At 42.7% G+C, this 26915-nt stretch overlaps 1 protein-coding gene across 1 annotated transcript in view; it reads left to right on the forward strand.

Moving 5' to 3' along the window:
- clpp (caseinolytic mitochondrial matrix peptidase proteolytic subunit) overlaps positions 1-26404 on the forward strand; it is a 76133-nt gene extending 49729 nt beyond the window's left edge. The window contains 6 exon segments of the mRNA XM_088317533.1: positions 6214-6285; positions 6387-6483; positions 15797-15984; positions 16091-16196; positions 26112-26280; positions 26282-26404. Of these exon segments, the coding sequence (XP_088173659.1) occupies positions 6214-6285; positions 6387-6483; positions 15797-15984; positions 16091-16196; positions 26112-26280; positions 26282-26333 (684 nt within the window). The 3' untranslated portion in view covers positions 26334-26404.
- Positions 26405-26915: the final 511 nt, after the last annotated feature.

A 26915-nucleotide genomic window follows, 5' to 3' on the forward strand; every position in this document is an offset into this window, starting at 1 on the left:
CGCACAACATCATCCAACACAGGAACAAGGTCTGCTGGTAAAGTCTTGGCTACGAGGGCTTCGCGGTGTAAAAAACCGTGCGTAATGATCACCTCTGGGTTTTTTTCCTTCACTCTGCTTACAAAGCCTTTGGTGCGCCCGACCATGGCTGCAGCTCCGTCAGTGCAGACGCTCATGCAGTTCTCCCACTTGTGGCTCCATCTACAAAACGCACATTGGCCAACAGTTGAGCGTGTCCACTTATATCAGTGGACTCATCAAGTTGCAACGCAAATTTATTACTGATACGGATCTTGTCCAAAACCACACTTTCTATGTCTGCAGACATGTCATTAATACGTCTGGAAATTGTGTTATCTGAGAGCGGGACTTTGGCTATTTCTTGAGCCGCTTCGGGTCCGAGCATCTCATTTACAATGGCTTTGCAGGCGGGAAGTATTAATTCCTCTGCCACAGTGTGAGACTTTTTGGATTTAGCCACAAGTTCAGTAACGTGGTAGCTAGCTTTAAGGGCTCTCTCGCTTACCTTTGTGGTTTTTCTCATGAAAGTTGCTTGTTTCTTTGTGTGTTCACGCAGGCGAACAAAATACTCCACATTTTTGTTTTGAAGTAAAGGGTGTTTTGTTTGGAGATGGCGTTCAAGCTTACTTGGGACCATAGCACAGTTGGAGAGCTTTTCACCACATACCAAGCACAACTGAGTCGGTGTCGTTGCATCTCCGGTAAAAGTAGATCCAAATGAAAGATAGCTTTCGCTGTATTGCCTCTCGGCAGAAACTTTGCAGGTCGTCTTTGCTTTTTTTTTTTTTTTACCTCCACTTATATTAGGGCCTTCATCTAGACCGGATTTTGTCCAGGGTCCAATTCAGAGTCAATATTTTATCTCTTCAAAAACTTATCCATCACTTTCACCGTCGTTCTGTTCTCCACTTTTTTTATTCTGCTATACACTTCTCGCTGCATCCGCGCGTCACTAATTCTCTTGTCTCCAATCACAAGGTAATTCGCTACCTGCTGCTGCTGCCGCCGCCTACTGGTATGCGACAGTACTACATTTTACTACTTACTCTGCCAGGCGCGAGACTGCACAGGCTCACCACACTGGTGTGCCGAGGCACAGTGGTTGAAAAACACTGCTCTACAGGACCTGTCGGAGTGGCTTCAGTACAAGTCGTGGTGCCAAGGGTTTGACAGTCAAATCAATACACCAGCTGGTAAAGAGAAGAAAAATAAGAAGAATGACAGTCGGTCTGCCAAACAAACTATGACCGTCCTGCATGGTGCTGGCGAGCCCGCCACACCTGATCCCACAAATAGCGGACCAGATAAAAGGAAGTCTATGGCCCACGCATACTGTGCCTATTGCGAGAGTAAAGACCATTATCTTAGCCAGTGTACTGAAGTTGCTAAGTTCTCCAAAGAACAGCTTAAGGAGTGGATACAGACTAACAAACGCTGTTGGTGCTGCGCACGAGCCCATTTAGCTGCCCACTGCACATTGAAGAAACCCTGCAGCATTTGCCAGGGAAAGCACCTCTTAGCCCTCCACGAGGTGAATACAAGGGCAGAGAAGGCCCCTCAAGAAGTAGTAGGTAAATAAGAGAGCTGTCTAGTTAGTTCCATCTCCAACTCTCTCTACCTTGATCGACCATGCGCAGGTAATAAAGTCATGTTGAAGGTAGTTCCCATTGTTATCCACTATGGGGGACAGACTCTGAATACCTTTGCAATCCTCGATGATGGGTCAGAAAGATCAATGCTATTACCAATGGCAGCCAAAACTTTGGGCATGAAAAGCATTCCAGAAGATCTTCCTCTGCGCACTGTGAGACAGGACATTGAAGTACTTCCTGGATACACAGTGTCCTTCTGTGTCTCATCGGTGACAAATCCTCGCACTAGCTACAATATAGAAGGAGCGTTTACAGCCAGCCGTCTCAGCCTAGCCAAGCATACCTATCCCATTGAACGCCTTCAACAGAAGTTCGGACACCTCCGTGGCCTGCCCATCCCTGCCTTCAGGGAGGCCGAGCCGTCACTCCTTATTGGCTCGGATCAGTCTCACCTTGTCACCCCAGTTGATACTGTCAGGCTAGGTCCACCTGGTAGTCCTGCCGCTGTCCACACAAGATTATGGTGGACTCTCCAAGGCCCGGTCCATCTTACGGGGCTGCCCACCAACTCCGTTCAGTGTCTGTTCACCTCCTCTTCTCCACAGCTCGAGGAGCTATATAAACATGTTGAGAGGCTGTGGAAAATGGACTCAGTACCTCATCGTCCGGAAAGAGAAGTAATGCGTTCCAAGCAAGACCAGTTGGCTGTTGCTAAGCTTAAGGCTAAAACCCTTCGCATAGACGTAAATGGTGTCCAAAGATGCGCTACACTGCTTCTTCGCCATCCAGACATGCCGCCACTTGTCGCCCCAAAGGATTCGGTAATGCCTTTGCTACGCAGCACCAAAAGACGCCTTCTGAAGCTTCCTAAACAGGCTGAAGCCTACAAGAAAGCGGTACATAAACTTATAGAGTCAGGTGCAGTGCGTGATGTCACGTCAGAGACCCCTCACCAGGACGACTGGTACATTCCCCATCATCTGGTCAACCACTACGGGAAGTCACGCCTCGTCTTCAACTGCTCCCATCAGTACCTTGACAGTCCCTAAACCAGTACCTACTAGCTGGGCCTACTCTTGGGGCCTCCTTGCTGGGGGTTTCTAGTTGGAACTGGGAGACCGACACCTTGATTTACAAACACAGACCTGTGGCCTATGAAGCGACCACTTTGCGAAACATTTACAAAGTTCTGGCCTCCCAATATGACCCCCTAGGGTACCTGTTGCCTTACGCCACCCGAACAAAGCCTATCATCCGGCAGTTGTGGGATAAGCAGCGCGGGTGGGATGATACGAATCTCCCCTCTGAACTGATACAGGCCTGGTCTAGTTGGGAAGTCACTCCCCGCCCTTATGTTTTCACAGGTGCCAAGATGGACGTTGCTAAATATGAAGTTCACATCTTCGCAGATGCTTCAGAAAAGGCTTATGGGGCTGTAGCTTACCGGAGAACTGAAGACGACGAGGGTCGGCGGCATGTATCCTTTATGCTAGCCCGGTCACGCGTAGCTCCCAAACGTGCACATTCCATCCTGCGCCTGGAGCTCTGTGCGGGCCTGGGAGCAGTGCAGGTTGCTCAGCTTCTCAAGAAGGAACTAACTCTCTCAGTGACTCGAATGGTGTTGTGGTCGGACTCCATGACAGTTTTGACCTAGCTACAATCTTGAAAGTCTTTTCGTTACAAGGTTTTCGTGGGGACAAGAGTGGCTGAAACTCAAGAGCTCACCCAAAACTGCACCTGGCGCTACGTAGGCTCAGCAAACAATGCTGCTGACGACCTGACACGAGGTAAATCCCTGAGAGACCTTGCAGGACCTAATAGATGGTCTCAGGGACCTCCCTTCCTCCTTCAAAGCCCAGACAACTGGCCAGAGAATCCAAGTGCTGAGTCAACCGAGGACCTGGCTGAACTACGCAAGACTGCCTTCTGTGCCCTGACAGTTACCTCGCTTCCGAGCCCAAGAGACCGAGTGTATGACACATGGCAGGAGTTAATCGAAGCCAAAGTCCAGGAACTTCATGGACAAAACTCCTTCGACTCCCCTCCCAGTGCTGATCAGTATAAACAGGCTGGGGCAGCAGTGTTGCTTAAAGCACAACAACAGTCGTTTCCTGAGGACTACAAGCTGTTAACCAAGGGGAAACCCATCCTGTCCAGGAGTCATTTACTTACCTTATCACCAGAAATAGATAGATCCTCAAGCCTAATTAGAGTAGGTTGTCGGCTACGGCGCTTAGCTGGCCTTAGTGACTCCACTTTGCATCTGGTAGTTCTCGACCAGGCGTGGGCAAACTATGGCTCTATAAAGTTTTAATCCGGCCCGCCGAACTTGAAAAAAGTAAATGACTAAACCTTGTTGATGTTTTATTTTCTAAATACTGTGGTTTTTCAAAGACATATATTTTGTTGGAATGCTTTTGTTCACTTTCATTTAAAATTGAATGTATTTTTTTTCTCCGATGAGGTGAGGTGACCAAAACACTATCCATCTGCTACTGGTCCGGCCCCTGTGTCAAATTTTAGAACCCGTTGTGGCTCCCCAGGCAAAAAGTCTGCCCACCCCTGTTCTAGACCCAACACATCCAATCACCTGGCTGCTCATTAAGAAGTATGATAATGACCTGCATAGAAGGTCTACGCTGAGTTGTGGTCATTCTGGATCCTTAGAGGCAGAGAAGCAGTCTGCAGACACCAGCAATTCTGTGTTGATTGCCGACACTGGAGAGCTCAAGCATCCATCCCCAAAATGGCAGATCCACCAGCTGCCCGCCTTCGATTATTCAAGCCAGCCTTCCACTCCACAGGTGTAGACTGTTTCGGGGCGATGTTGGTCAAGGTGGCCCGATGTCATGAGGAACGCTGGGGAATAATTTTTAAGTGTTTAACAACCTTATGGAGCCTTTTGCACATTTGGGGGCGGCTGGAGTTAAGGCTCAGTTTCTCTCTAATTTAGTTCCCGTGAGAACACGTTCGCGCATTGTTCTCTCGCATTGTTGTATGCATTTTCCTGTTTCCGACTTAAATCAGGTGCTTCCTGTACAGTCCATCTCAATATTCGCCTACTATCAAATTAATCCTTATTTTTCACCTCATTGATGCTGATTTAAGCCTTGAGTTGATGATAAAAACCTAAGTACAGTTAGGTCTACTCGTATTGTTAAGTTAAATATGGTTTGTATGTTCGTGAATCCGTTAGCCACATTAGCCCATTAGCATTAGGCTTCGGCCGTTCGCGATCATTAATACGTGACCTAAGTAGCATGGGTTCCTCTCATAATGGATGATGCGTTGTCTCCGAGTCTCGCGACGGTTGCCGCCCCCTTGCTACGTTGATGAAGGAGTGATTAATTCACATTGCATATGTGTTGTTCTTTCCTCATCGTCACTGAATGTTGTTATTTGTGTGGCCCCTAGATGGTGCTGTTGTACCGTTGTTTCGATCATTCATTTGTTTACATTCATATATTTTGGGACGCTCATGTTTAGACAATGTATCTCACTAAACATATTCTAAATATTATTTACAATATTGTAAGTTGTATCTAATTCATATTTTCCCTTGTTTATTTCCAGACTCAATCTATCAGTCAATATTATTTGTGCATCAATGTGTATTTGCTTGCAAGACAAGTTCAGTAAAAGATACTAAATTGGACCTTGGAGTCCTGTCCCTTCCTGCTCTGACCGACGCACCATGTTGTTTACAGTTAGCCCTTAAACGAACTAGTCTGGACACCTCCATAACAATAGCAACACTTTGCCGGTATGAGCTTTAACGTCCACGTAGGCACGGGTATGTCACATCTACCTCATTTGCACATCGGCAGTTCCCAGAATGCATTGTGTGGTGCAATGTATTTAATTAATGAAGTTATAAGGAAGTTAATCCTTGTCATATGTATTCATGATTTCATTGAAATGTTCAATACAAATAAAAATGTTTGATGTCATTGTCTCTGTGTATTTAGTTTGGTATAAAGATATTACTTAAAGTATATTACTTGTATACAACTAGCATATGCCATTTGGCAAATTTAGAGTGGGTAAAGTAATAAATATAAAAAGTACAGCCGAGTGAACAACGACTCGCGGGCCAGATTAAATCCATTTGCAGGCCGGATGTGTGACACCCCTCTTCTAGAGAATTTATCCGATCGGCGTCAAACAAATAGGCCGGAAAGCCAACTCGTGGTCCTTGGGGGTTAACTGGTGCTGTTGGTCACCATGTAATCAATCCCTGGTTTTATATAAATCGTTAGCCATGCACAAAAAAGGACTATTTCAGTGGTCAGTAGAAATGGAGCAAAGCTGGTCCATTGGAATACCTTCAGCACCAGCATTGGTGGATGACTTGGCGTCACTGGAGTTTGGCAGAAAACTGTTGGAATCGAAGATTATGGCACTTGGTTGGTTGCATTGTAAAAGTTGCTATCTGTAAAAAAAATAATTATAATAATCTTTACTTTTTGCTTTGTTTTGAGATAAGGGACGTGGCAAAAAATACTTCAGTGTACTCCCTTCCCACCTTAACAACACCTGAATGTTGTTGGAATCATTTACCATAGGTTAAAATAATTTCTTTTTGTGTTCTTCATTTCAGGGCAGAGGAGAACGAGCTTATGACATATATTCTCGCCTACTTAGAGAAAGGATTATTTGTGTAATGGGTCCAGTAAGTGTCTTGCTTTTCTTCAGATGCTTTTGGTTTATAATTTGCTTTTATGATGATGACAGTATATTATTAACCCCTCTTCATTTGCCACCCGGTCTAAGATTGATGACGCTGTGGCCAGTCTGGTTATTGCCCAATTGCTTTTTCTTCAGTCTGAAAGCAACAACAAACCAATCCACATGTACATCAACAGCCCGGGTAAGCAATCAGTGCTCTTCAAGTAATTTTCACTATTGTTGCATTACAGAGGCATTATAAGTAAATACTGTTATTGGTCTTTGAACTGGACATTTTCAGAATGAAATGTAAAACTCTTGTCTTTCCAGTTAATTGCTGCTAAGATACCGACTATTCCAATAGTCACACTGTTGCATTAGTTTCATTAAACTTGTGCTCTTGTTCTATTTTTTTTTTTTGGTGAGGGGGGGGGGTTAAATCAACATTTTGTCAATATTAAGGATGAAATGTGCAAAAATCTAATGTACTGCTAAAGCCTGAACGATTTTAGGAAAAAAATGTATTCCGATTTTTCTGAGAGAGATTGAAATTTTGATTTAGCTTGTGATTTTCTTGAAAATGTTCTGTGACATTTACAAACTTGAGAAAAAATGCCTTTCTTCCATTAAAAACGAAAAAAAAACGATTACTGTAATAATGGAGATCCTTTTTCTTTCTCATGTTTTTAAAAACAGATAATTTTGGATTCATGTGTAATTGTGTATATACAGTAATACCCCGGTTATCGCGGTTAATGGGGACCGAGACCACCCGCGAAAACTGAAAATCCGCGAAGTAGCGGCGCACCTTCAAAAAAAAAAAAAATAAATTACATAGATAAATAAATAAAATAAAATACTTATATATACTTCGCACCTATATATATATATATATATATATATATATATATATATATATATATATAGGTGCGAAGTAGTGGCGCACCTTCAAAAATGCTTAAAAAAAAAAATATATATATATATATATATATATATATTTATATATGGGTAGAGAGAGAGAGTGAAATTCATGTTAAAACAAAAAAAAAACCTAATTAATATTAAAACTTATTTTTTATTCCCCAGCCATTATTTTCGTATTTATTCAATTACTTCTTTTTGTATTTATTTAATTACTTCGACTTTTACCTGCTGGTACGCCGTCCGGTGTGCCCTGTGAATGTTATGATGATGATTGAGCAGGACTCTCCAAACGCAGACACGGGAAAAAAGGTGGTGATACAAAGATATTTATTATAATCACAATATAGTCAGTGTAATCAGCGCATCTCGCAGCAGCTGACGGCATGGCGCGAGACGATCGCTGGAGGAACGCCCACACAGCTGAAAAAACAAAAACACACGCGGCATGACAGGCACGGATCATGACAGTGAAATGAAAGTTGGCATTCTTCATTTCTTTATTTATTCATTCATAACTGACAGCCTCACGCTACGCTCGTGCCCGGGCGGAAGAGGTGCTCCTATTCGGCTTAACTGTGACACACGCCCGCCCTCCTCCTCCGGAGCTTCCATTCGGTTAAACTTAGGGGCCGCTTGGAACCGCCCGTGCCCGGGGAAGGTGCTCCTCTTCGACTTACTGTGACGCGAGCATGCCCTCCTCCTCCGGAGCTTCCATTCGGTTAAACTTAGGGGACGCTTGGAACCGCCCGTGCCCGGGGAAGGTGCTCCTCTTCGGCTTACTGTGACGCGAGCATGCCCTCCTCCTCCGGAGCTTCCATTCGGTTAAACTTAGGGGCCGCTTGGAACCGCCCGTGCCCGGGGAAGATGCTCCTCTACGGCTTAACTGCCACGCACGCCGGACGGAGCTCTGGTACGGTCCGAACCGCGCGAAACGTCGCCACCAATCGTGTTCGGGGGAACGTGCTCTTCTTCGTCCACTCTCTTCTTCGTCCACTGTCCTCTTCGGTGCACGCCGGCCGTCTAACCGCTGCAGCGCCCCTTCGTGCCGCTCGGCGAAACTACAATGCCCCCGAATATTTTTTAGACCCGCGAAGCACTGAAGCCGCGAAAGGTGAACCGCGAAGTAGCGGGGTATTACTGTAGTTGTCAATGAAATAATTGTCCCTCAGCAAAGCTGACTTGATTACAATTCATCATTTTGAGACCTATTAGATCTCAAAACTCTGAGGTGCAAAATTGTGCAAATATTATTAATGAGATGAATTAATATTTAATATATCTTTGACATGGAACCTCTTCGTCATGATGACATCAGAAGTTTCCGTGTTTCGGTCTGAGAGCATCTGCTAAATTGCTAATGAAGCCGTCATCTTATTTTATATCTAGATACGTATTGATTGAAATACATTTCTGTTCTTAGCTGCTGGCTCTCAGGCCTAACGCAGTTCTAGACAGACTTATGTTAACAGTCGACTGTACAACTAAACAGAGCTTCCGCTTATTTTGGGTCCTTCCCGACGCTGTATTTGACATTAGCAATTAGCACGCTTAGCTACCCCTCGTTTGCCTCCTCGTTTAAAATGCTACTTTTTGGTGGGGTCGTTTATTTGTCATCACGCAGCTCGTTGCTGCTGCTGTGCACAGACTCGCATATCGTACTAATAAAGACCATACTGCTACGCCGCAAGCTGGCTTTGTGCAGAGCATTCAAGCAGCGGCGAAATGAAGTACTTTCAGGACGGCGCACGACAGGGCAACGCCCTCTTTTTTTTTTTTTTTTTTTTAATCAGTACGATGCTGGTCCGTGTGACGTGCTTTGTGAACGTGTGGCTAAACTGCAGCTTTGACAAACACGATTTCGGTCCCGAAACGATCAATCGTTCCTCCCTAGTATTGATGCTGTCCAAATTATTTAAACCCCATTGTAAATTACATCCATCCATCCATCCATTATCTGGACCGCTTCTCCTCATGAGGGTCGTAGGAGTGCTGAAGCCTATCCCAGGTGTCTTCGGGCACTAGGCAGGGTACACCCTGGACTAGTTGCCAACTAATCGCATGGCACTCAGACGAACAACCATTCGCGCTCACTCACACCTAGGGGAAATTTAGATAAGTCACCCAACCATGCATGTTTTTGTAATGTGGGAGGAAACCGGAGGAAACCCACGCAGGCACAGAGAGAACATACAAACGGCCCACAGGAGGGCTGGAATCGAACCCTGCACCTCTGCACTGTGAGACCATTGTGCTAACCTGCCGTTCACCGTGCCGCCCATTTTAAATTCCATTTACATGTAAATTTTAAAGACTCTTTCATGAGCGTCTTCTACTTAGTACAGTGATTCTCAAATAGTGGGGGGCACGGTGCGATGCTGGGGAGGGCACGTGTGACCCTGGGGTACATGCTTTTTTTCTGCCGTAGTACAGCTAGACGATCGTTTTGGGACAGAAATTGCGATCTCAGGCAACACAAATTTGAGATAGTCAACTCTGCGGTTTGTGCGTTTACGCAGTAGATTTAAAAAAAAAAAAGTACGTACCGTATTTTTACAGCCATACGACGCGCTGCCTCAAAGGGCGCAACACCAGTTGAGGGGGCTATTTCCTTCTTTAATGCATATACTAGGCGCGCCGCATTACAAGGCGCTAGCTCGGCTGCTCGCGCTAGCACGTCCGCGCTAGCTCGGCTGCTTGCGCTAGCCCGGCTGATGCCAGTTCACCAGGACTCAATCCCATAAAGAATCGCTGCCAGAGGGATCACCCCATTTCATTGACAGATGTCATGAAACTAATAGGAATCACTGTCAATAATAATGACTCTAACCAATAAAAGGTGTCTTGGCATTAGCCTACTAGACAAGGTCAGGGGAGGGACTTCACTGGTCACCACATTCCTTAGAGTCACGGTTTCAAATCAAAACCCAAAAAAAAACTCACCATACAAGCAAACAATGAAACAAAGAAATAAGATTAACACAAAACATGCATCTCTCATGCCATCAATATACCCAAAAGAAATAAAAATAACACAAAAAGATTATTGCAATGGCTTCTTGGCAGCCACTCAGCCTTAGCCAATTACAGAAATGGCTTCTTGGGAGCCACTCAGACTCAACCAATCATATGGCTGTTTAGAGAGATGTGCATGGCTGTTTAGAGAGATGTGCATGGCTGTTTAGAGAGATGTGCTGTTGTGCTTTGGGCTTTTTGTCTGTTGTCTAAACCTGGAACGTTTCTTGCTTGCAATAACATAAATGATAAGACAGACTACAACATTGTGGACAGCTGCCCTTTTGTCCAGCTTTCTCCTACACCAGACATGTCCAAAGTCCGGCCCGGGGGCCAAATGCGGCCCGGGGTCTAACTTAATCCGGCCCGCAGCCTCTGTAATAAAATTAATACATTCTGGCCCGCACATATACAGTACTGAGTGTGCGCTCTTCCTGATTGCTGTTCCTAATTTACCCACTAGAGGCAGTATCACTACACAACATCAGCCCGGGTGACCTTTACCCCCAATTTCTAAAATGGCGACGATAAACAAAAAAAGGAAAGTTGACTGCGAGGGTCGACGCTTCAAAGATGTGTGGAAATTGGACTATTTCTTCACAGAAATACGTAACAACTGTGTCTGTCTCATTTGCAAAGAGATCGTGGCTGTTTTTAAAGAGTTCAATGTCAAACGACATTACCAAACGAAGCACGCTGACACGTATGACAATTTGACCGGGGAGGAACGCAGCAAGAAATTGACGCAACTTGAAGCGAGTTTATTCTCACAGCAGCAGTATTTTGCAAGAGCCCGAGAGTCAAATGAGAATGCCACGAAAGCTAGCTACGAGGTAGCAACACTGATCGCGAAGCATTGCAAACCTTTCACCGAGGGTGAATTTATCAAAGACTGCATGATGACTATGGCGAAGAAAATATGTCCTGAGAAGCAGCAAGAGTTTGCCAAAGTTTGCCTGGCACGTAATACCGTAGCACGCAGGGTTGAGGAAGTGTCGTCAGACATCAAAAGACAATTGGGGGTCAAAGGAAAGGAGTTTGATTTCTTTTCGCTGGCTTGCGACGAAAGCACTGACGCCTCGGACACTGCCCAGTTGCTTATTTTTTTGAGAGGAGTGGACAATGAAATGAACGTTACTGAAGAACTACTTGACCTGCAGAGCCTGAAAGCCCAAACAAGAGGAATAGACCTATTGTCTTCTGTTTGCGCTGCCGTGGATGACCTAAAACTCCCGTGGAATAAAATTTCTGGGATTATTACGGACGGCGCACCATCCATGGCTGGCGAACGAAGTGGATTAGCGACACTAATATGTAACAAAGTAAGTGAAGAAGGGGGTAACGCTGTAAAACTCCATTGTATCATTCATCAGCAAGTTCTGTGTGCCAAACATCTCCAATACGAACATGTTATGAAACCGGTGATAAAGGCTATTAACTATATTCGCTCCAGAGCGCTATGCCACCGCCAGTTTCAACAGTTTCTCAGCGATGTCCATGCAGAATATGGAGATGTTGTCTATTTCACTGACGTGCGATGGCTTAGTCGAGGTTCTGCACTGTCGCGCTTCTACTCTCTTAAGCAGCAAATCTGTGAGTTTTTGGCTGAAAAGGGACAACCTATGCAAGAACTAAGTGACCCCATGTGGCTAGCTGATTTGGGTTTTCCAGTTGACATTACAAAGCACCTTAATGTCCTGAACACCAGTCTCCAGGGACCAGACGGAGTCATAAGCCAACTATTTTCACACATCAAAGCCTTTGGAATCAAGCTCAAACTGTTTGAAAGACACCTGTCGCAGACCCAGCCCAATACAGCACATTTCTCAGCGCTGCAAGAAATCATGGTCAGATTCCCAGAGAGCAACATCAGTGCACAAACGAAGAGGTACGCATCAGATATGAAATCTTTGGCTGAAGAGTTCACACAACGCTTTCGGGATTTTGCAGCTATTGAGAAGGATATCTCTCTTTTTTCATCACCTTTCTCCGTGGACACAGACAATGTTCCAGCCCATTTACAGCTGGAGCTCATTGAGTTGCAGTGTGACGCCGAGAGCCGTAGTCGGTACCAGCAACTTTCTCTTGCCAACTTTTACAGAGAGCTGGATAAAGGCAGGTTTCGAGAGATTCGAGAGTTTGCTAAGAAAATGTTGAGCTTGTTTGGGTCGACGTATTTGTGTGAAAAGACATTCTCGGTAATGAACTTAAATAAGAGTCGTGTGAGGACACGACTCACAGACTCTTATCTGCGAGACATCTTGCGCATCAATACTTCTGCCTTTGAGCCAGACCTGGCCTTTGTGCTGCAGTCCAGATCTCAGTATCACCCGTCACATTAATGCAGGCAAGTCATGTCATTAAAATAACTCTCTGACTTAATTTTGTTTTGTTCAGTCACAAATTCAGACCAGTTGTCGGTTTTCATTCCAGAATAGAATTTTCAATCAACATTTATATTTGATGATATGTCATGTATATCAAATTAGTCCTGCACTTGTGGTAATCATTTCTGTTATTCAAACATTCTGTGAACATTGAACTCCCATAATGATAATATAATTCATGTTCAAATATTATTTGCACTCAAGAGTATAATTACTTCTGTTTAAGAATAAAAAGTTAAGCAAATATTCAATTGCATGTGATGTTCATATTTCAAATCAACCAAAATACATGTTTGATGGTTTAAATGCAAATAAAAAAGCAAAATGTGAAACACAGAATCGCTTGCTAAAATGTTTTTGAATATATTGTTGTTTATGTAGTGAATGTCAGCCGAGGTCGGCCCCCCCACATTTTGCAACATCAAATCCGGCCCGCTTTGCAAAATGTTTGGACATCCCTGTCCTACACCATCTCCCAAACACCATAGTCACATAATGTATAAGTCACGGTCAATTAGAAGCATAGATGACTCAGACTTTGACCAGCAGGGTGTGCTAACATGCACTCCGAACAGCTCAATGAGTAAAAGGGTTGATGGTCGCGAGTGATGCTTAGTCCATATAATGGGCGCGCCGCTTTACAAGGCGCCTTGTTTGTTTTGGGCAAGATTAGGGACTTTAAAGAGCGCCCTATGGCCCGGAAAATACGGTAATTTCTTTAGGCACTACTTGAATGCTAGCCGCCAAGCTATCTTGCGTCGCAGCAGTATGAGCTTTATTTCTACTATATCTAAGTCCGTACACAGCAGCAGCAACAAGCTTCGTCATGACAAATAAACAACCCCACTAACATATAAAGTTCTAAACGAGGGCGCGAACGAGGAGGCACTAAGCGTGCTAATCGCTAAAATGAATTCCAGAGTAATAAGTGCTTCGATGTACGCTCGACTTTTAACAGAAGTCTGACCCGAACCGCGTTTGGGCGGAGAGCCAGCGGCTCTGAACAGAAATGTTGTTTTGCAATTATTACGTATCAAAACAAAACGGCTGCGTTAGCAATTTAGCAGACGCTCTCTGACCAGAACACAGAAACGGATGACATCATCACGACGAAGAGGTTCGCTGTCAAACGTATAGTAAATATTTATCATCTCATCAATATTTGCACCACAGAGTACTGAGTTTCGAGATCCTCACAATAATAGTTCTCAAAATTATATTTCTTACTAATTTAGCTTTGCTAAGGGTCATTTTATTGACATAATCCAACATCAATATACAAAGGAAATGTACATTAGTACAAAATGTAAAAAAAAAAAAATGGTGGCGGGGTTGGATCGGGCCGCGAATTGTTTTTTTCTTGGAAGGGGGGGGCGTGACGGAAAATAATTGAGAACCACTGACTTAGTAGAACATCCTGTTGTTGATCCCAACTGTTTCTCTGGGATTTTTGCTCATTACAAAAAGAGAATGACTTCCTTTTTTAAATCCCACCAGAGATTTTCGATAGGCTTGAAGTGTGGAGTAATTTTTTTATTCCCACTGTATCAACACCTCACTCCCATTTGCATTTTGTATTTATTTATTTTATTTTTCTGAGAAACAAAGTAAATGTATATAATTTGCTTTCGCCGACCACATAAAATGATGTGCCGTGCTGCCGAGCTGGACCCCAGGCTTTGAGTTTGACACCTGTGCTCTTGATGCTGTGGGACATCTGTAATAAGGATGGTCAACGGTGGTCCTCCGGGGCCATTATCCAACATCTTTTAGATGTTTCTTTCCCACCACACACCTGATTGAAATAGTTTGGTTGTCAGGCTTCTTCAGAGTTTGCTGAGGATCTGATCACGTGAGCTGGAGAAGTGAATCATCTAACAAATGCAGGACAGTGGCCCTCGAAGTTCGAAGTTGTCCATAACTGCTTTGCAGCATGACGTGGCCATGCCTCAGAATTGCTCAACCTGGGTAGTAGTCTCCCTCCAGAGAGTGTGTTCATATAGGTGTTTTTAAACCTCAGCATCCCTGTTTAGGTCTATTATGGGTCAGTGAAAGGAAGTTCCATCGGAACCTCAGATTTAGGAGGAACAGTTTCATTTTTGTCCTGGCTGAAGAATTTTTAATCAGTTCATATATAAATGAAGTTGTATTGTATTGGATTGTATTTGAAGAAGGTGAAAGTGGTCACCCATGTCCCTGCATACACTGTGGTTTCAGGTTGCACAATAAAGTGAGGGGCACATATGTTTTTGGTCGCTCGCATTTAAATAAAATCGATAAGAATAAGAATAGCAAGACTTAGCTGTCAGAGGGAACAAGATGCCACATGTCATCCAGACAGTATGAAAATATAAAGTGCTGGTAGTAGTAGTAGTAGAAGAAATAATAATAACTAGACCAATCATTAGCTCTCTGGTAACTAGATGATCAGCATTATGTCTGTAGGAGGAAGACTGAGGCATTTGCGGAAGAGGTCCCCCTGCCTACAGTGATACATTGTAGCTCAGTGATGCTCCTGCACTGCTTTGAAACTTGCCGGATATGAAGGGAAAGTGTATCGTGTGTCATGATGTCTTTGAAAAATCTGAAACTGTCATTGAATATTCCAAGACAATGAGCCAAAGCATGTCTCAAAAGTATATTTAAACTTGGTTTGAGAAGAGTGTCAGTGTCACTGGAAAATCTTTGCTGGGATTTAAGGAAAGCTTGGCTTTGTGAACATGGATACCCTTGTCCATTAGGAACTTACAAAAGTTACTTAGGAACATTGGCAGAAGTTGGTGTAGGCATCACATTTAGCAGTCGATAGAAGATTTTTTTTTTTTGTACCATACAAGCTATTTAATTTATAAAATTTTGCATTACAACTATAACTTACAATGTGGGATAAATATTGCAACTGTAAACTGTTAAACTGTTGTTTTGGTCTACCCTCTTTTCTCTGTTGAGCAAGTTCTGAGCCAATATTCTGAGTAATGTTGCAAATCACCTTAAATCAAAATCTTTCGGCATAAAAATGGATTAGTCAGTTGATTGTTTCTGAAGAATGCTACTGATTGTGTATAATTTATGATTGTAATAAGATGCATTGTAGTGTATATTGAATAACTCTTGAGCTGGTAAAAAAAGGGTAAAACTAAATACATACAGTCTATTTATTCGCTATGATAAGAAGCTTCTCAATTCTCCTAGGTGGTGTAGTGACAGCAGGCCTGGCTATATATGACACCATGCAGTATATCCTTAATCCCATCTCCACTTGGTGTGTTGGTCAAGCAGCTAGTATGGGTAGTTTGCTGCTGGCAGCCGGGACAACAGGCATGAGGCATTCATTACCCAATGCCCGTATCATGGTCCACCAGCCATCTGGAGGTGCTAGGGTAAGATATGTCCTAATTTTAAATCAAGACCTCTGGATTATCTGAGTATGTTTGTTGTTAAACATGTTATGTCTTATATTGCAATGGAATTATTATTCTGTTCCAGGGTCAGGCCACTGACATCGCCATCCAAGCTGAGGAGATCATGAAATTGAAGAAACAAATAAACAATCTCTATACCAAACACACTGGGCAACTGCTAGAAACCATTGGTAGGGTCCCTCTACTACATCTGTTCTCTATGAATGGTTTATGTATAAAAAGTTATGGTATCATCACATTTGCAAACCTAAAGAAATGCCTTTGTTCACATCGAGCCTCAAAATGTGAACACTTTTAATGACTTTTCATTGCAAACATTATATTGTATTCATGGATCAACATGTATGTATGTTCATGGGGTTCACGTCAGATGGCATTTGTTCATGAGACTCAGACGAGTTGACAGTCTGCTTCTCTGGTGCAATATAAACCTGACATTTACACCATTGTTGATGGTAAAATTGTTGTGGAAGTTATTTTTAAGTGGTTAAAATGAAGTCACTGGCCCAAGATGAGCTTGTGCTTTTAGCCAGAAGCCACTTCTCCTCTGTACTGAGCCCCTTAGTGGACATGGAAGAAAAAAAACAACAACTTTGTGTTCCATCGCAAAAAAGTTTGTATTCCCTTGCAAAAAACTTTGCGTTCCCCCGCAAAGATTGCGAGATGACGCAAAATAGTTTTTTCAAGGGAAACTTTTTTTTTTTTTATGTACTTCTGGGTCATCCATCCATTATCCGCCGCTTATCCCCAGCCACATCTTCCAGCTCTGCCGGTGGAATGCCCAGGCGTTCCCAGGCCAGCCGGGAGACATAGTCCCTCCAGCGTGTCCTGGGTCGTCCTCGGGGCCTCCTGCCGGTGGGACATGCCCGGAACACCTCACTAGGGAGGCGTCCAGGAGACATCCTAATCAGATGCCCGAGCCACCTCATCTGGCTCCTCTCAACGTGGAGGAGCAGCTGCTCGACACTGAGTCCCTCCCGGATGGCCGAGCTTCTCACGCTATCTCTAAGGGAGAGCCCAGACACCCTGCGGAGGAAACTCATTTCGGCTTCTTGTATCCGAGATCTTGTTCTTTTGGTCACGACCCACAGCTCGTGACCATAGGTGAGGGTAGGAACGTAGATCGGCCGGTAAATCGAGAGCTTCGCCTTTTGGCTCAGCTCCCTCTTCACCACGACAGACCGATACAGTGTCCGCATCACAGCGGACGCTGCACCGATCCTCCCTTCACTCATAAACAAGACCCCAAGATACTTAAACTCCTCCACTTGGGGCAGGATCTCCTCCCCGACCTGGAGAGGGCACTCCACCCTTTTCCGACTGAGAACGATGGTCTCAGATTTGGAGGTGCTGATCTTCTGGATCTGGGTCATCTTCCGTGTAAACAAAAGCAACAGATGGATCGTGGTCACCCGTGGGCGAGTTTAATTGAATTTTACTTTGAAATTGGCATGAAACACAAAGACATAGAATCAGTTCTTGATTTTAAGCACGGTTTTCAAATAAGTGAAGTACATCTGAAGCAAGTGCTAAACATGAAAGGACTATTTCGTCGGAAAACGTTCACTGACTTGGCAATCCTGGTTGACTTTATTCGTGGTCAATTGCAGCACTCCGGACAGCTACATGGTTTACCGATTGATGCACAGTAAATGCTGAGAACACGGAGTTCGAGTCAGGAAAGAGGTTGTTCGTCTGGTACTGGAAGAGTTGGACCCGAGAGGAGTGTCCTTAAGGCAGGCAAGACACCTGAGGCAATGAAGCTACTTCTCTAAAGGGCCGACCTTTATTTGGCACCTGGACTCCCATGACTAACTGAAGCTGTTTGGAATTTGCATCAGTGGGGCCTTTAATGGTTTTTCAAGGAAAATAATGTGGCTAAATGCCTACACAATAAGTAGTGACCCGAAGTTGATTGTAGGTTACTTTATGGAAATTGTCCTGGAATCATTAGAGGTTATCTTAGAACTGAAAATAGCCATGTTAAAGGCTTCCAACGTTTCCTGGTCCTCATACAACCGGGAAGCACCCTTGACAGTTACTTGCATGGAGGCAGTATTGCCAATCAAAGAATTGAATATTGGTGCGACAAATAAAACGGAAGCGGATAAGGAGAGAAAAGTGTCTTTATGCTATAATTTCATGCTTATTAAAATTTATTTAACTGTGCAGCTCTTCCTAAATCTATCAGCATATTATTTTCTACGGGATGAATTGGATGACACTGCACAAATTTGGAACTCCCATCTCATCAGGCCCTCACAGAACATGAATGTCCCCAGTGGTCGGCCCAACGTGATGTATACTTTACCTGAACTTAATCGGACAAGGGGTTGACAATGAACAAGTTTAACTGTACAAAATTCAGTGTGTTTTTCTTAAGACCATGCCTTGTGATCCAGTTGTATTTGCATTGTGTGCTTTCTTAATGGTCCAGTCTCATCTGACTCTACCAAGAGATCCGTATCAGGCTGTGTACTTGTGTTAAGGATGTTTCTATCAAAACAAGCCTGAACAAATGAATCAACCAGCCAGGATTGTCTTTCATCACGCGCGGAGCAGCCCCCTGCAGTCAGAGGAGAAGCTGGAGCTTCCTGCTCCCCACATGGCTTTTATTTGCATCATAGCATAAGCAATTTGAATATGCAATTCATACAGAATGGAAAACTTGACATTTGACTCCATCACACTCGCCCACATTCTTCCTGCTTATTCTAACGGTTTCAGCTTACAAGACACCTTTTTGGTTTACACTTCTGCTTCGTCTAACCGCAAAAGGGAGCATGTTCACTTTGAACTTCATTTGACCTATGTAGTGTATTTTCACAAGGTTTAACATATACAACTTATTTTATGGCCATGACGATATTGTTACTTTGGGAATACCAAGCCTTGTGTTGGACCTCCCTAATACATAAGTTACAGCCTTGTGAGGCATCGGGCGAAGGGTCAGGGATTTGAACAGGGGTCATCAACGCCCCAAGGAAGGTGTTTACAGAAAAGGGATCTGGAGTCACATCTGCGAGGGGGCCCGTACCTGGCACCCATAGGAGGCTGTCGAAAAGTTCAGTTAAAGGCTAGCAAGATAAGAATGCATATGCAATAAGGGAGAATATGATATTAACAAAATTTACCACACCTGTAAGCATAGTTATAGTTTGAAACTTGATAAAATGACAAAACTAAACAGACAAAACATACAGATGAGAAAGACAAAACTTAAATTTCTTTAACAACTTGTATTTGTAATTACGTTTTCAGTGGCCAGAAAGATTAACTGTTGGTGAAAGTATTTTCCTTCCTATCACCAATCATGTGAGCATGGTATCCATATTTATATTCTTTTACATTCAAATTCATACATGACATAATAAATAGTTTTCTTGGTTACTGTCTTCAGCCACAATTTCTTAAACCAACTGGATGTTAAATAGTATTTCTGCAGACATTATCCCAATTGAGTTTTTAAAAAATGCCTGTAAAAAAAAAACAAACAAACATAATTGTCACGCCTTGCTTAAGTCAGCTCGTGGTGTCTTGTGTTTAAAAAAATGCAATGTGTTACGCTGAAATAAAACAAATTTTATTAGTATTCACAAATTCTTACAAATATAAATTTACCTGACAGAAGGGCAACTGGATATCTGTTCACGAACAGCCTTTGGATGGAAATGTTTCAAACGGGTGTCGATAATCTTTTATCTCTGAACAAGCATGTTCAGCATTCTGCACAATGAAAACTACGGAACAACAGAAAAACACAAATTGTAATAGTAGTTTCACAGATAATTCACATAATAATGTATACACAACGCTCCTGTAATGGGAGAAATTCACTTTTCTCGTAAGCTTCGTTAATCAGTACGGGCAGTCGAAGGTCGTTCTGACTCGTCTGTGGCGGCACATCATTTTATCCACAGCTTTTACTTTCATTCAAGTACTCACACGGACCCAAAGGAACGCTTTCGTCTTCTTGTCTTAAAAGTTTCACAACCCAGTACAGTGAGCAAGGTCGTTCAACACAACGAATGGATAACAGCTACTTGAACTATGAGAATGCTACGGGAACGGTCAAAAGATGTTACGCTTCCACGACTACCAGCACTGTGGTGTATTGTATTGTTTTCGTGTTTTGCGCTCTTTCTTTGTATGTGATGTGTAGCGGAGACAAGTAAAAGCCACCGACAAGCTTGCAGTTTTCCCACATTTATTTTGTTCCCCTGAAGAAAACGACAAGCACATCGTCTACACTTCTTCTGTATGCACAAGGGTGGGGGGTGTTCTTGCCACACGCGCATGCGCAGTCAATCTCAAATCAGAATGATCAAATTACCTAGACCATTATTTACAACACAGTAAATTCTAAATCCCATAGTTTACCTATAAGCACTAAACTTGAATCTTTGTAAATACCGAACATTAAATAAAATATAGCACAATAAGAACTGACTCTTACAACTCCTATCAACTCAATACAAAGGAATGAAGAAATATAAATTAATCAAATGACACCATTTCAATTTGCCATCCAACTAATAATTTACATTTTTAATATATTTAACATTTTATACACTACCATAACTCATTCTGCTCTCCAAGGGCGCTAATTAACAGTTCCAACAGTCATCTATATTGCCTTAGCTTGGGATACACATCCAGATTCTGAGCTACGGACAATGTAAAATAACAAAAAATCAAAATGTCAATTCTTTTCCAAAACGATCAAATTAATGCTCTATACCTAGTGTGTGTTATTATAGATGGCTTTTTTACCGCTCCTCTGTCAACATATGAGCACATGTCTTAAAGTGAAGCAACCTGGAAGTTGAATAACAAAAAAAAGAAGAAATAACACACTTAAAACTAACACAGCAATGCCACAAGGTGGCACTGCAGGACCACAACTTCCCATTTACACGCACAAACAAACCACAACAATGCATCATATCAAATGCATTGTAAAATAATACAAAATATATAAAGCTGACTACTTCGCGGATTTCACCTATCGCGGGATATTTTTGGAACGTATCCCCCGTGATAAACGAGGGATTACTATATATATTTTTTCACTATTCAGAATGTATGAACTCAACATCACCACAACAGAAATTAAACATTTGACCCATGATGGACAACTCTGGGTCTTAAAAAAGTAAAAATAAAAAAATGTTATGAGTGAGCTGGAGCCTGTTCCACGTGGCTTTGAGTGAAGGTGCGGTGCACACATCCAGTGATGTTTTGCCTGCTAATTTCCGGATATTCGCATATTCACATCCGTGGACATCTTTTTTCCCAATTAATATTTTTAATTATAATTTAGAAACTTCAACGGACCTAAGGAACTTTTGGGAATTTGGAGTGAAGCCGGAGTACCCATAGAACACCCATGCAATCATTGCAAGAACAAGCCAACTTCACACACGAAGGACCTCAAAATTGTTAAATGTGCTAATCACGCATACAACATGCCTTTTTCGAAGCTGAATTAATAAAATCAAATATATATAACTGCTGCACAGGATGAGAGGTTATCACTTCCACCTATATGTTTGCATGCTCAAATCCAGTCTACAGGCTTCCTGTGTGGCGTTTGACATGTTCTCCTCTTAACCATGTGGGTTTTCTCCATGTAATAATAATAATAATAATAAGTTGGATTTGGAAGCGCCTTTCAGGACACTTAAGGACGCTGTACAAAGTAAAATACAAAGTAAAAACACAAATAGGGGTAAAAAAACACCAACATGTAAAACAAACTGGATAAAATACAAAAGTGGACGAGGGACATCTGGACTTAAAGTAGTTAAGGCGGAACAGATGGGTTTTGAGTTTAGTTTTAAAAACAGGGAGGGTGGTGCAATTACGGAGGTCAGGTGGGAGAGAGTTCCAGAGCTGAGGAGCAGAGTGGCTGAAGGCTCTGTCCCCCATGGTGTGGAGGCGGGCAAGGGGTACAGTGAGGAGGACGGAGGAAGAAGACCGGAGAGCACGGGATGGAGTGGCAATATGTACGAGGTCGGAAAGGTACGGAGGGGCGAGGTTGTGACTAGAATTGAAAGTATATAGAAGAATTTTGAATATGATTCGTTGATTGACTGGAAGCCAGTGGAGCTGCTGAAGGATGGGGGTTATGTGATGGGTGGAAGGTGATCTGGTGATAATCCGGGCAGTAAAATTTTGGATAAGCCAAAAAGAAGGGAATTACAATAATCAGGCGGGAAGTGACGATGCTGTGGATGAGAATGGCTGTGATGTGGCGGGTGAGGGAGGGGCGGAGACGGCTGATATTACGGAGGTGGAAATAACAGGATCGGGTGATGGTGCATGTTTTGTGTTAATTGTGTTTCTTTGTTTCATTGTATGCTGTTCAGTGATAGTTTTGGTTATTGATTTGCTGAGTTGTCATGAAAGCTCTGACAGCCTTTGTGGTACTTCTAATGGCAAAGCTGCCTTTCTCTGAATGAGAGCAATCACGCGCGAGCTAGCGTGCGCGAGCTAGCATGTGTGAGCTAGCATGCGCCTCATAGTGTGCTGCGCCCAATGTATGTGGTAAATGCAGAAATAGCACCTACGACTGACGCTGCGCGTGTGTCTTTTGGCCATGAAAATACGGTATATATTTGAATCAGAATCAGTTCCTCCTGAAGTCGATGACGATCTCCTTCGTTTTTGCAGTGTTGAGCTATAGTCTGTTTTCCTCACAACAAGCCGTTAGTCTCTGGATCTCCTCCCTGTAAGATGACTCGTCTCCTCCTGATCAGACCGACCACTGTCGTATCGTCAGCAAATTTGACGATGGTGTGGTTTCCCAAGCCCGGGAACCGGGGACAGAAATAAGAACAGAAGTTGTAAATGGGGGCAACAACTAATTCAACTTAGTGCTGAAATATATAAGTAAATCAGATGAGGAGCTGCACGAAGACGACTACGGCAGAGCAGGTCCCCGCCAGGTTGGTCAGTGCCGTCTTCATAGCGGGTCACCATCACCTAATTCCCAAACAGGGAAAGAGGGTGCATAAAAGAGAAGAACCGGCAGTAAACAGGCCAACAAATAATTCGATTAGATGCTAAAGTATATAAATAAATTGATCAGATGACGCGCTGCAGGAGGACGACTTCAGTGGAACAGGTGTTTGCCCAGTGGGGAGACCCGAGAGCAAAACGTTACAATAATTGAGGCGAGACGTAACAAACGCATGGATTAAGATTTCTGCATCACGGGTTGATAGAATTGGATGAATTTTAGCAGTATTGCGCCGATGAAAAAACACAGTTCTAGTAATATTTTTAATGTGCATTTGAGACGACATAGTTGCGTCAAATATAACACTGAGATTTTTTGTTGAATGTTACAATGTTACATTTATTGATACTCAGAGTGGTGTCTTTGAAAAGGTGCCAATGACGTGCTGGTCCAATGATCAGCATCTCTGTTTTATCTGAGTTAAGACACAAAAAATTGAAAGACACCCATCGTTTAATTTCGGCAAGGCATGCCTCTAATTTATAGCAATTACGCGGATTTGTTATATGCAGCGGCATATATAATTGCGTATCATCAGCATAACAATGAAAACTGATGTGCGGTAGCATGTAGATGCTAAACAATAGAGGTCCAAGTACCAATCCCTGTGATCTTACAAAAATCAGAAGTCGCATCGTCATGAATTACACGGTGCGTCCTCTCTGACAGATAAGAATTGTCTTCATCAACTGAGTGAATACCATGGATGCAGGCTAACGTGAAAGCTTTTGATAGCCTCACTGTCATGACACCATGGTCTAATAACCGGCCAACCGCTTGCCATTCAGCCTCACAAAAATCTGGCTTCAGTCTTGGAACCCGCTCTGTTTCCCCTTCACACTGTTCAATAAATTGTTCCCAGAATGCAGTGTAACCTTCTCTACTGTCCATAAACACTGGCAAAAGATCTTCAACTACCTTTATCCTACAAATGGATGCATGCCATCTAGTCCTTGGATATCCATGGTTGTCAGGTGAGGTTGAAGGGGACAGCAGACTGCTTGAAATTGAGAGCACGTCTTTTGTTTGATTTGGTCCACTGTCCTGAAAGAATAAACATTCAAACAACAAAAATACTGTTTAGTCGACATAGCAGAGGTGAAATGTGAAATGAACTTTGACCATATTTGTGTGAGGATCAAAATAATACCTGATCCTGTGTGCAATATATAATGCAAGTAAAAACCTCATAATAATAATAATGCATCATATTTACATAGTGCTTTTCTGGACAACTGGACACTCAAAGTTCTCACAATGGATACATTATTCATGCACTCACACTATGGTTTTGGTTAACTACGTATGTAGCCACAATAGGGCAGGCTGACGGAAGCGTGGCTGCCAGTGTGCGCCTACAGCCCCTCCGACCACCACCAAACATTCACACCCAGCCATACATCATTGTGAGTGGCAGTGGAGGCAAGATGGATGACATAATGACGCTTGATTCGGACAGAGTGGGAATCGAACAGTAAACCCTACGGTTACTGGACAACCCGTACATACTTCTGACCTGGCCGCCAACTCCCAAGAACAAACAAAGTACTGTAAGTAGTCAAGTTAAAATTGCTGCTAAGGATTAAGAAAGTTGTTTTTTTTTAGATTATTTAAAAACAAATATTTCTGAAATTATATTTTGGTTTGTTTTAAAGGAATTGACTCAGTATTCCTGCAATTCTCTGAAAGTGTGTTTTATATATGCGATGTCGCATAAAAACTGAATGCTGCTTCTCTATGTTAATGTCCCCCCCAACTCCGGAACTGTAAACGTAAACTATGGGAGCATTGAATGACAAAATACGATATTATATTACTTAACAGTTGTGTAAAATAAGTCAGTAGGTTTAGAGAGTGTTCGGGGTAACATGCAGTGGTGCCTACCTGTGCAGTTTCTATCACGTCCCGTTGTATGGACTGTCCAATTTGTGAAGGCAGGTCATTAGCAGGAGACAAAGAAGGTTGTGAATCCAGTTTGGTCCCACCATACATCCCAGTACTCTGAAGAATTAATTGAACGCAATGTATTAAATGACAAACGCATTATTCGTTGACCCTCAAGTTTATAGCCTTATTGAGGAATTATGCCGTTTTAATGTATCGTAAAAGTCTTTCTAAAATTTAATTTGAAATGTTTTTATAACCCCCCCCAAAATCTCAATATATTTCAGAAAAAGAAAAGTATGACAGTATGAAAACGTACTGACTTTAACTAGCAGAATATTCCAGTCTTTCAAATGGTTTAACACTTGCATTAGTATTTCTACCTTACCCCAACAATTACTACAGCCTCATCTTGATATATTCCACCAAGGCTGTCCTCTGGATCCCATACAACTGTGTCTGCTTCTTCAAAAGCGTTTTCAAAGGCCTAGGTCAAGGGTGTCAAGAACCAGTCCAGGTTGGCCGCTTTCCTGCATGCTTTCAATTGCTACTGGCTGCACCCACCTGATTTAAATGATCAGCTCATCAGCAAGCTCTGAAGAAGCCTGATAAGTATCTTGCTCCTTTGAATCAGGTGTGTTGCAGTCAGGAAAGATGGAAAACATGCCGGACACCAGCCCTCGAGGACTGGAGTTTGACACCCCTGGTTTAGGTCAATTGTACAGGGATTATTTTTTATTTTTCCACTCTAGGTGGCGCGGCAGAGCCATTTTGTTTGTATTGTTAATGCCAACTTTAAAATATCAAATTTTCCACCGGGCCAGATGAGTGCAAAGTTTGGTGAGTTTTTGTATATCTTAAGTGTGCCAAAAATGCGAAAAAAAATATAAATTATAATTTCGACTAAAACAATGGGGACCTTACAGCGGTCGTTGCTCGGGCCCAAATGACTGTAAAATAGTAGTGGCACAAACCAAAATTTTAATGGCACAAAAGAGCACAAATGTAGCACAAAAGTAACAGACTATTTCCCTCAATTTTTGCATGGGTTGGGGGGCCAAATTCATGCAGGTGTTCAATTCCGGTAATGTGTTTTCATATTTACATGCAACGATATTAAAAATGTCTTCTGGTACATCATCAATGAAAAATTGAGTCTTTAAATGATTTCTTCCAGAGAGTGTAATGGAGAGAGACCGCTACATGAGTCCCATGGAGGCCCAAGACTTTGGTCTTATCGACATGGTCCTGGTCCACCCACCTCAAGCCGGTAAAGACGAGCCTGAGCTGGTTCAAAAGGAGTCTGGCACAGCAGATAGTCCCTCTGCACCCCTGGAGTCGCCACCACATGACAATGCCTCAACTGAGACACTCCACCCAGCCACGCAGACTAACCTGAACCATAAGTGATCATTGAGTTGTGCAATTTCTGTATACATTTTGTGATTATTAAAAATATTAATATTCTAAGTTGGCTTGTGCCCATCCATGCAGCATTATTTCCTTGTCTTTGTCAGAACCATGCAGTCTTCACGCAACTGACATTACTATATGTCGTAAAGTATTTTTTGGGGTTTAAATGATGAAGAATAAGATAAAATACTGCTTGGTTATCAGTAAATGATGTCTTTGTGAACAACACATTTGTCATATTATAGTATGACTTCTTAAAGCTAATCTGTAGTAGCCAATTCCTTTTTTACCTAAATAATCTCTATAGAACCCAGGTCCAATTGAGATTTAGAATTTCAATTTAAAACAAATACATTTTTTTTACATCCCTGGGCAGATTTCCATTAAGAATATTATAGTGCGGACTTCTGGCCAGACTCCAACATGGCGGTAGCATAAAAAAAACAAGCTCTCCCACATTGGAACCAAGAAAGCCCGGTGGTCACGTCGATTTGAGAAATTGATAACAAGTATAAGAGTGTAATACTAAGGGCGATGAGAAAAAATAAGTGAATTAGTTGAGTGTCAA

Source organism: Idiotropiscis lumnitzeri, chromosome 15, assembly GCF_059441095.1.
Source record: "Idiotropiscis lumnitzeri isolate Australia: NSW breed Sydney's pygmy pipehorse chromosome 15, RoL_Ilum_1.0, whole genome shotgun sequence".
In the NCBI taxonomy this organism is placed as follows: domain Eukaryota; kingdom Metazoa; phylum Chordata; class Actinopteri; order Syngnathiformes; family Syngnathidae; genus Idiotropiscis; species Idiotropiscis lumnitzeri.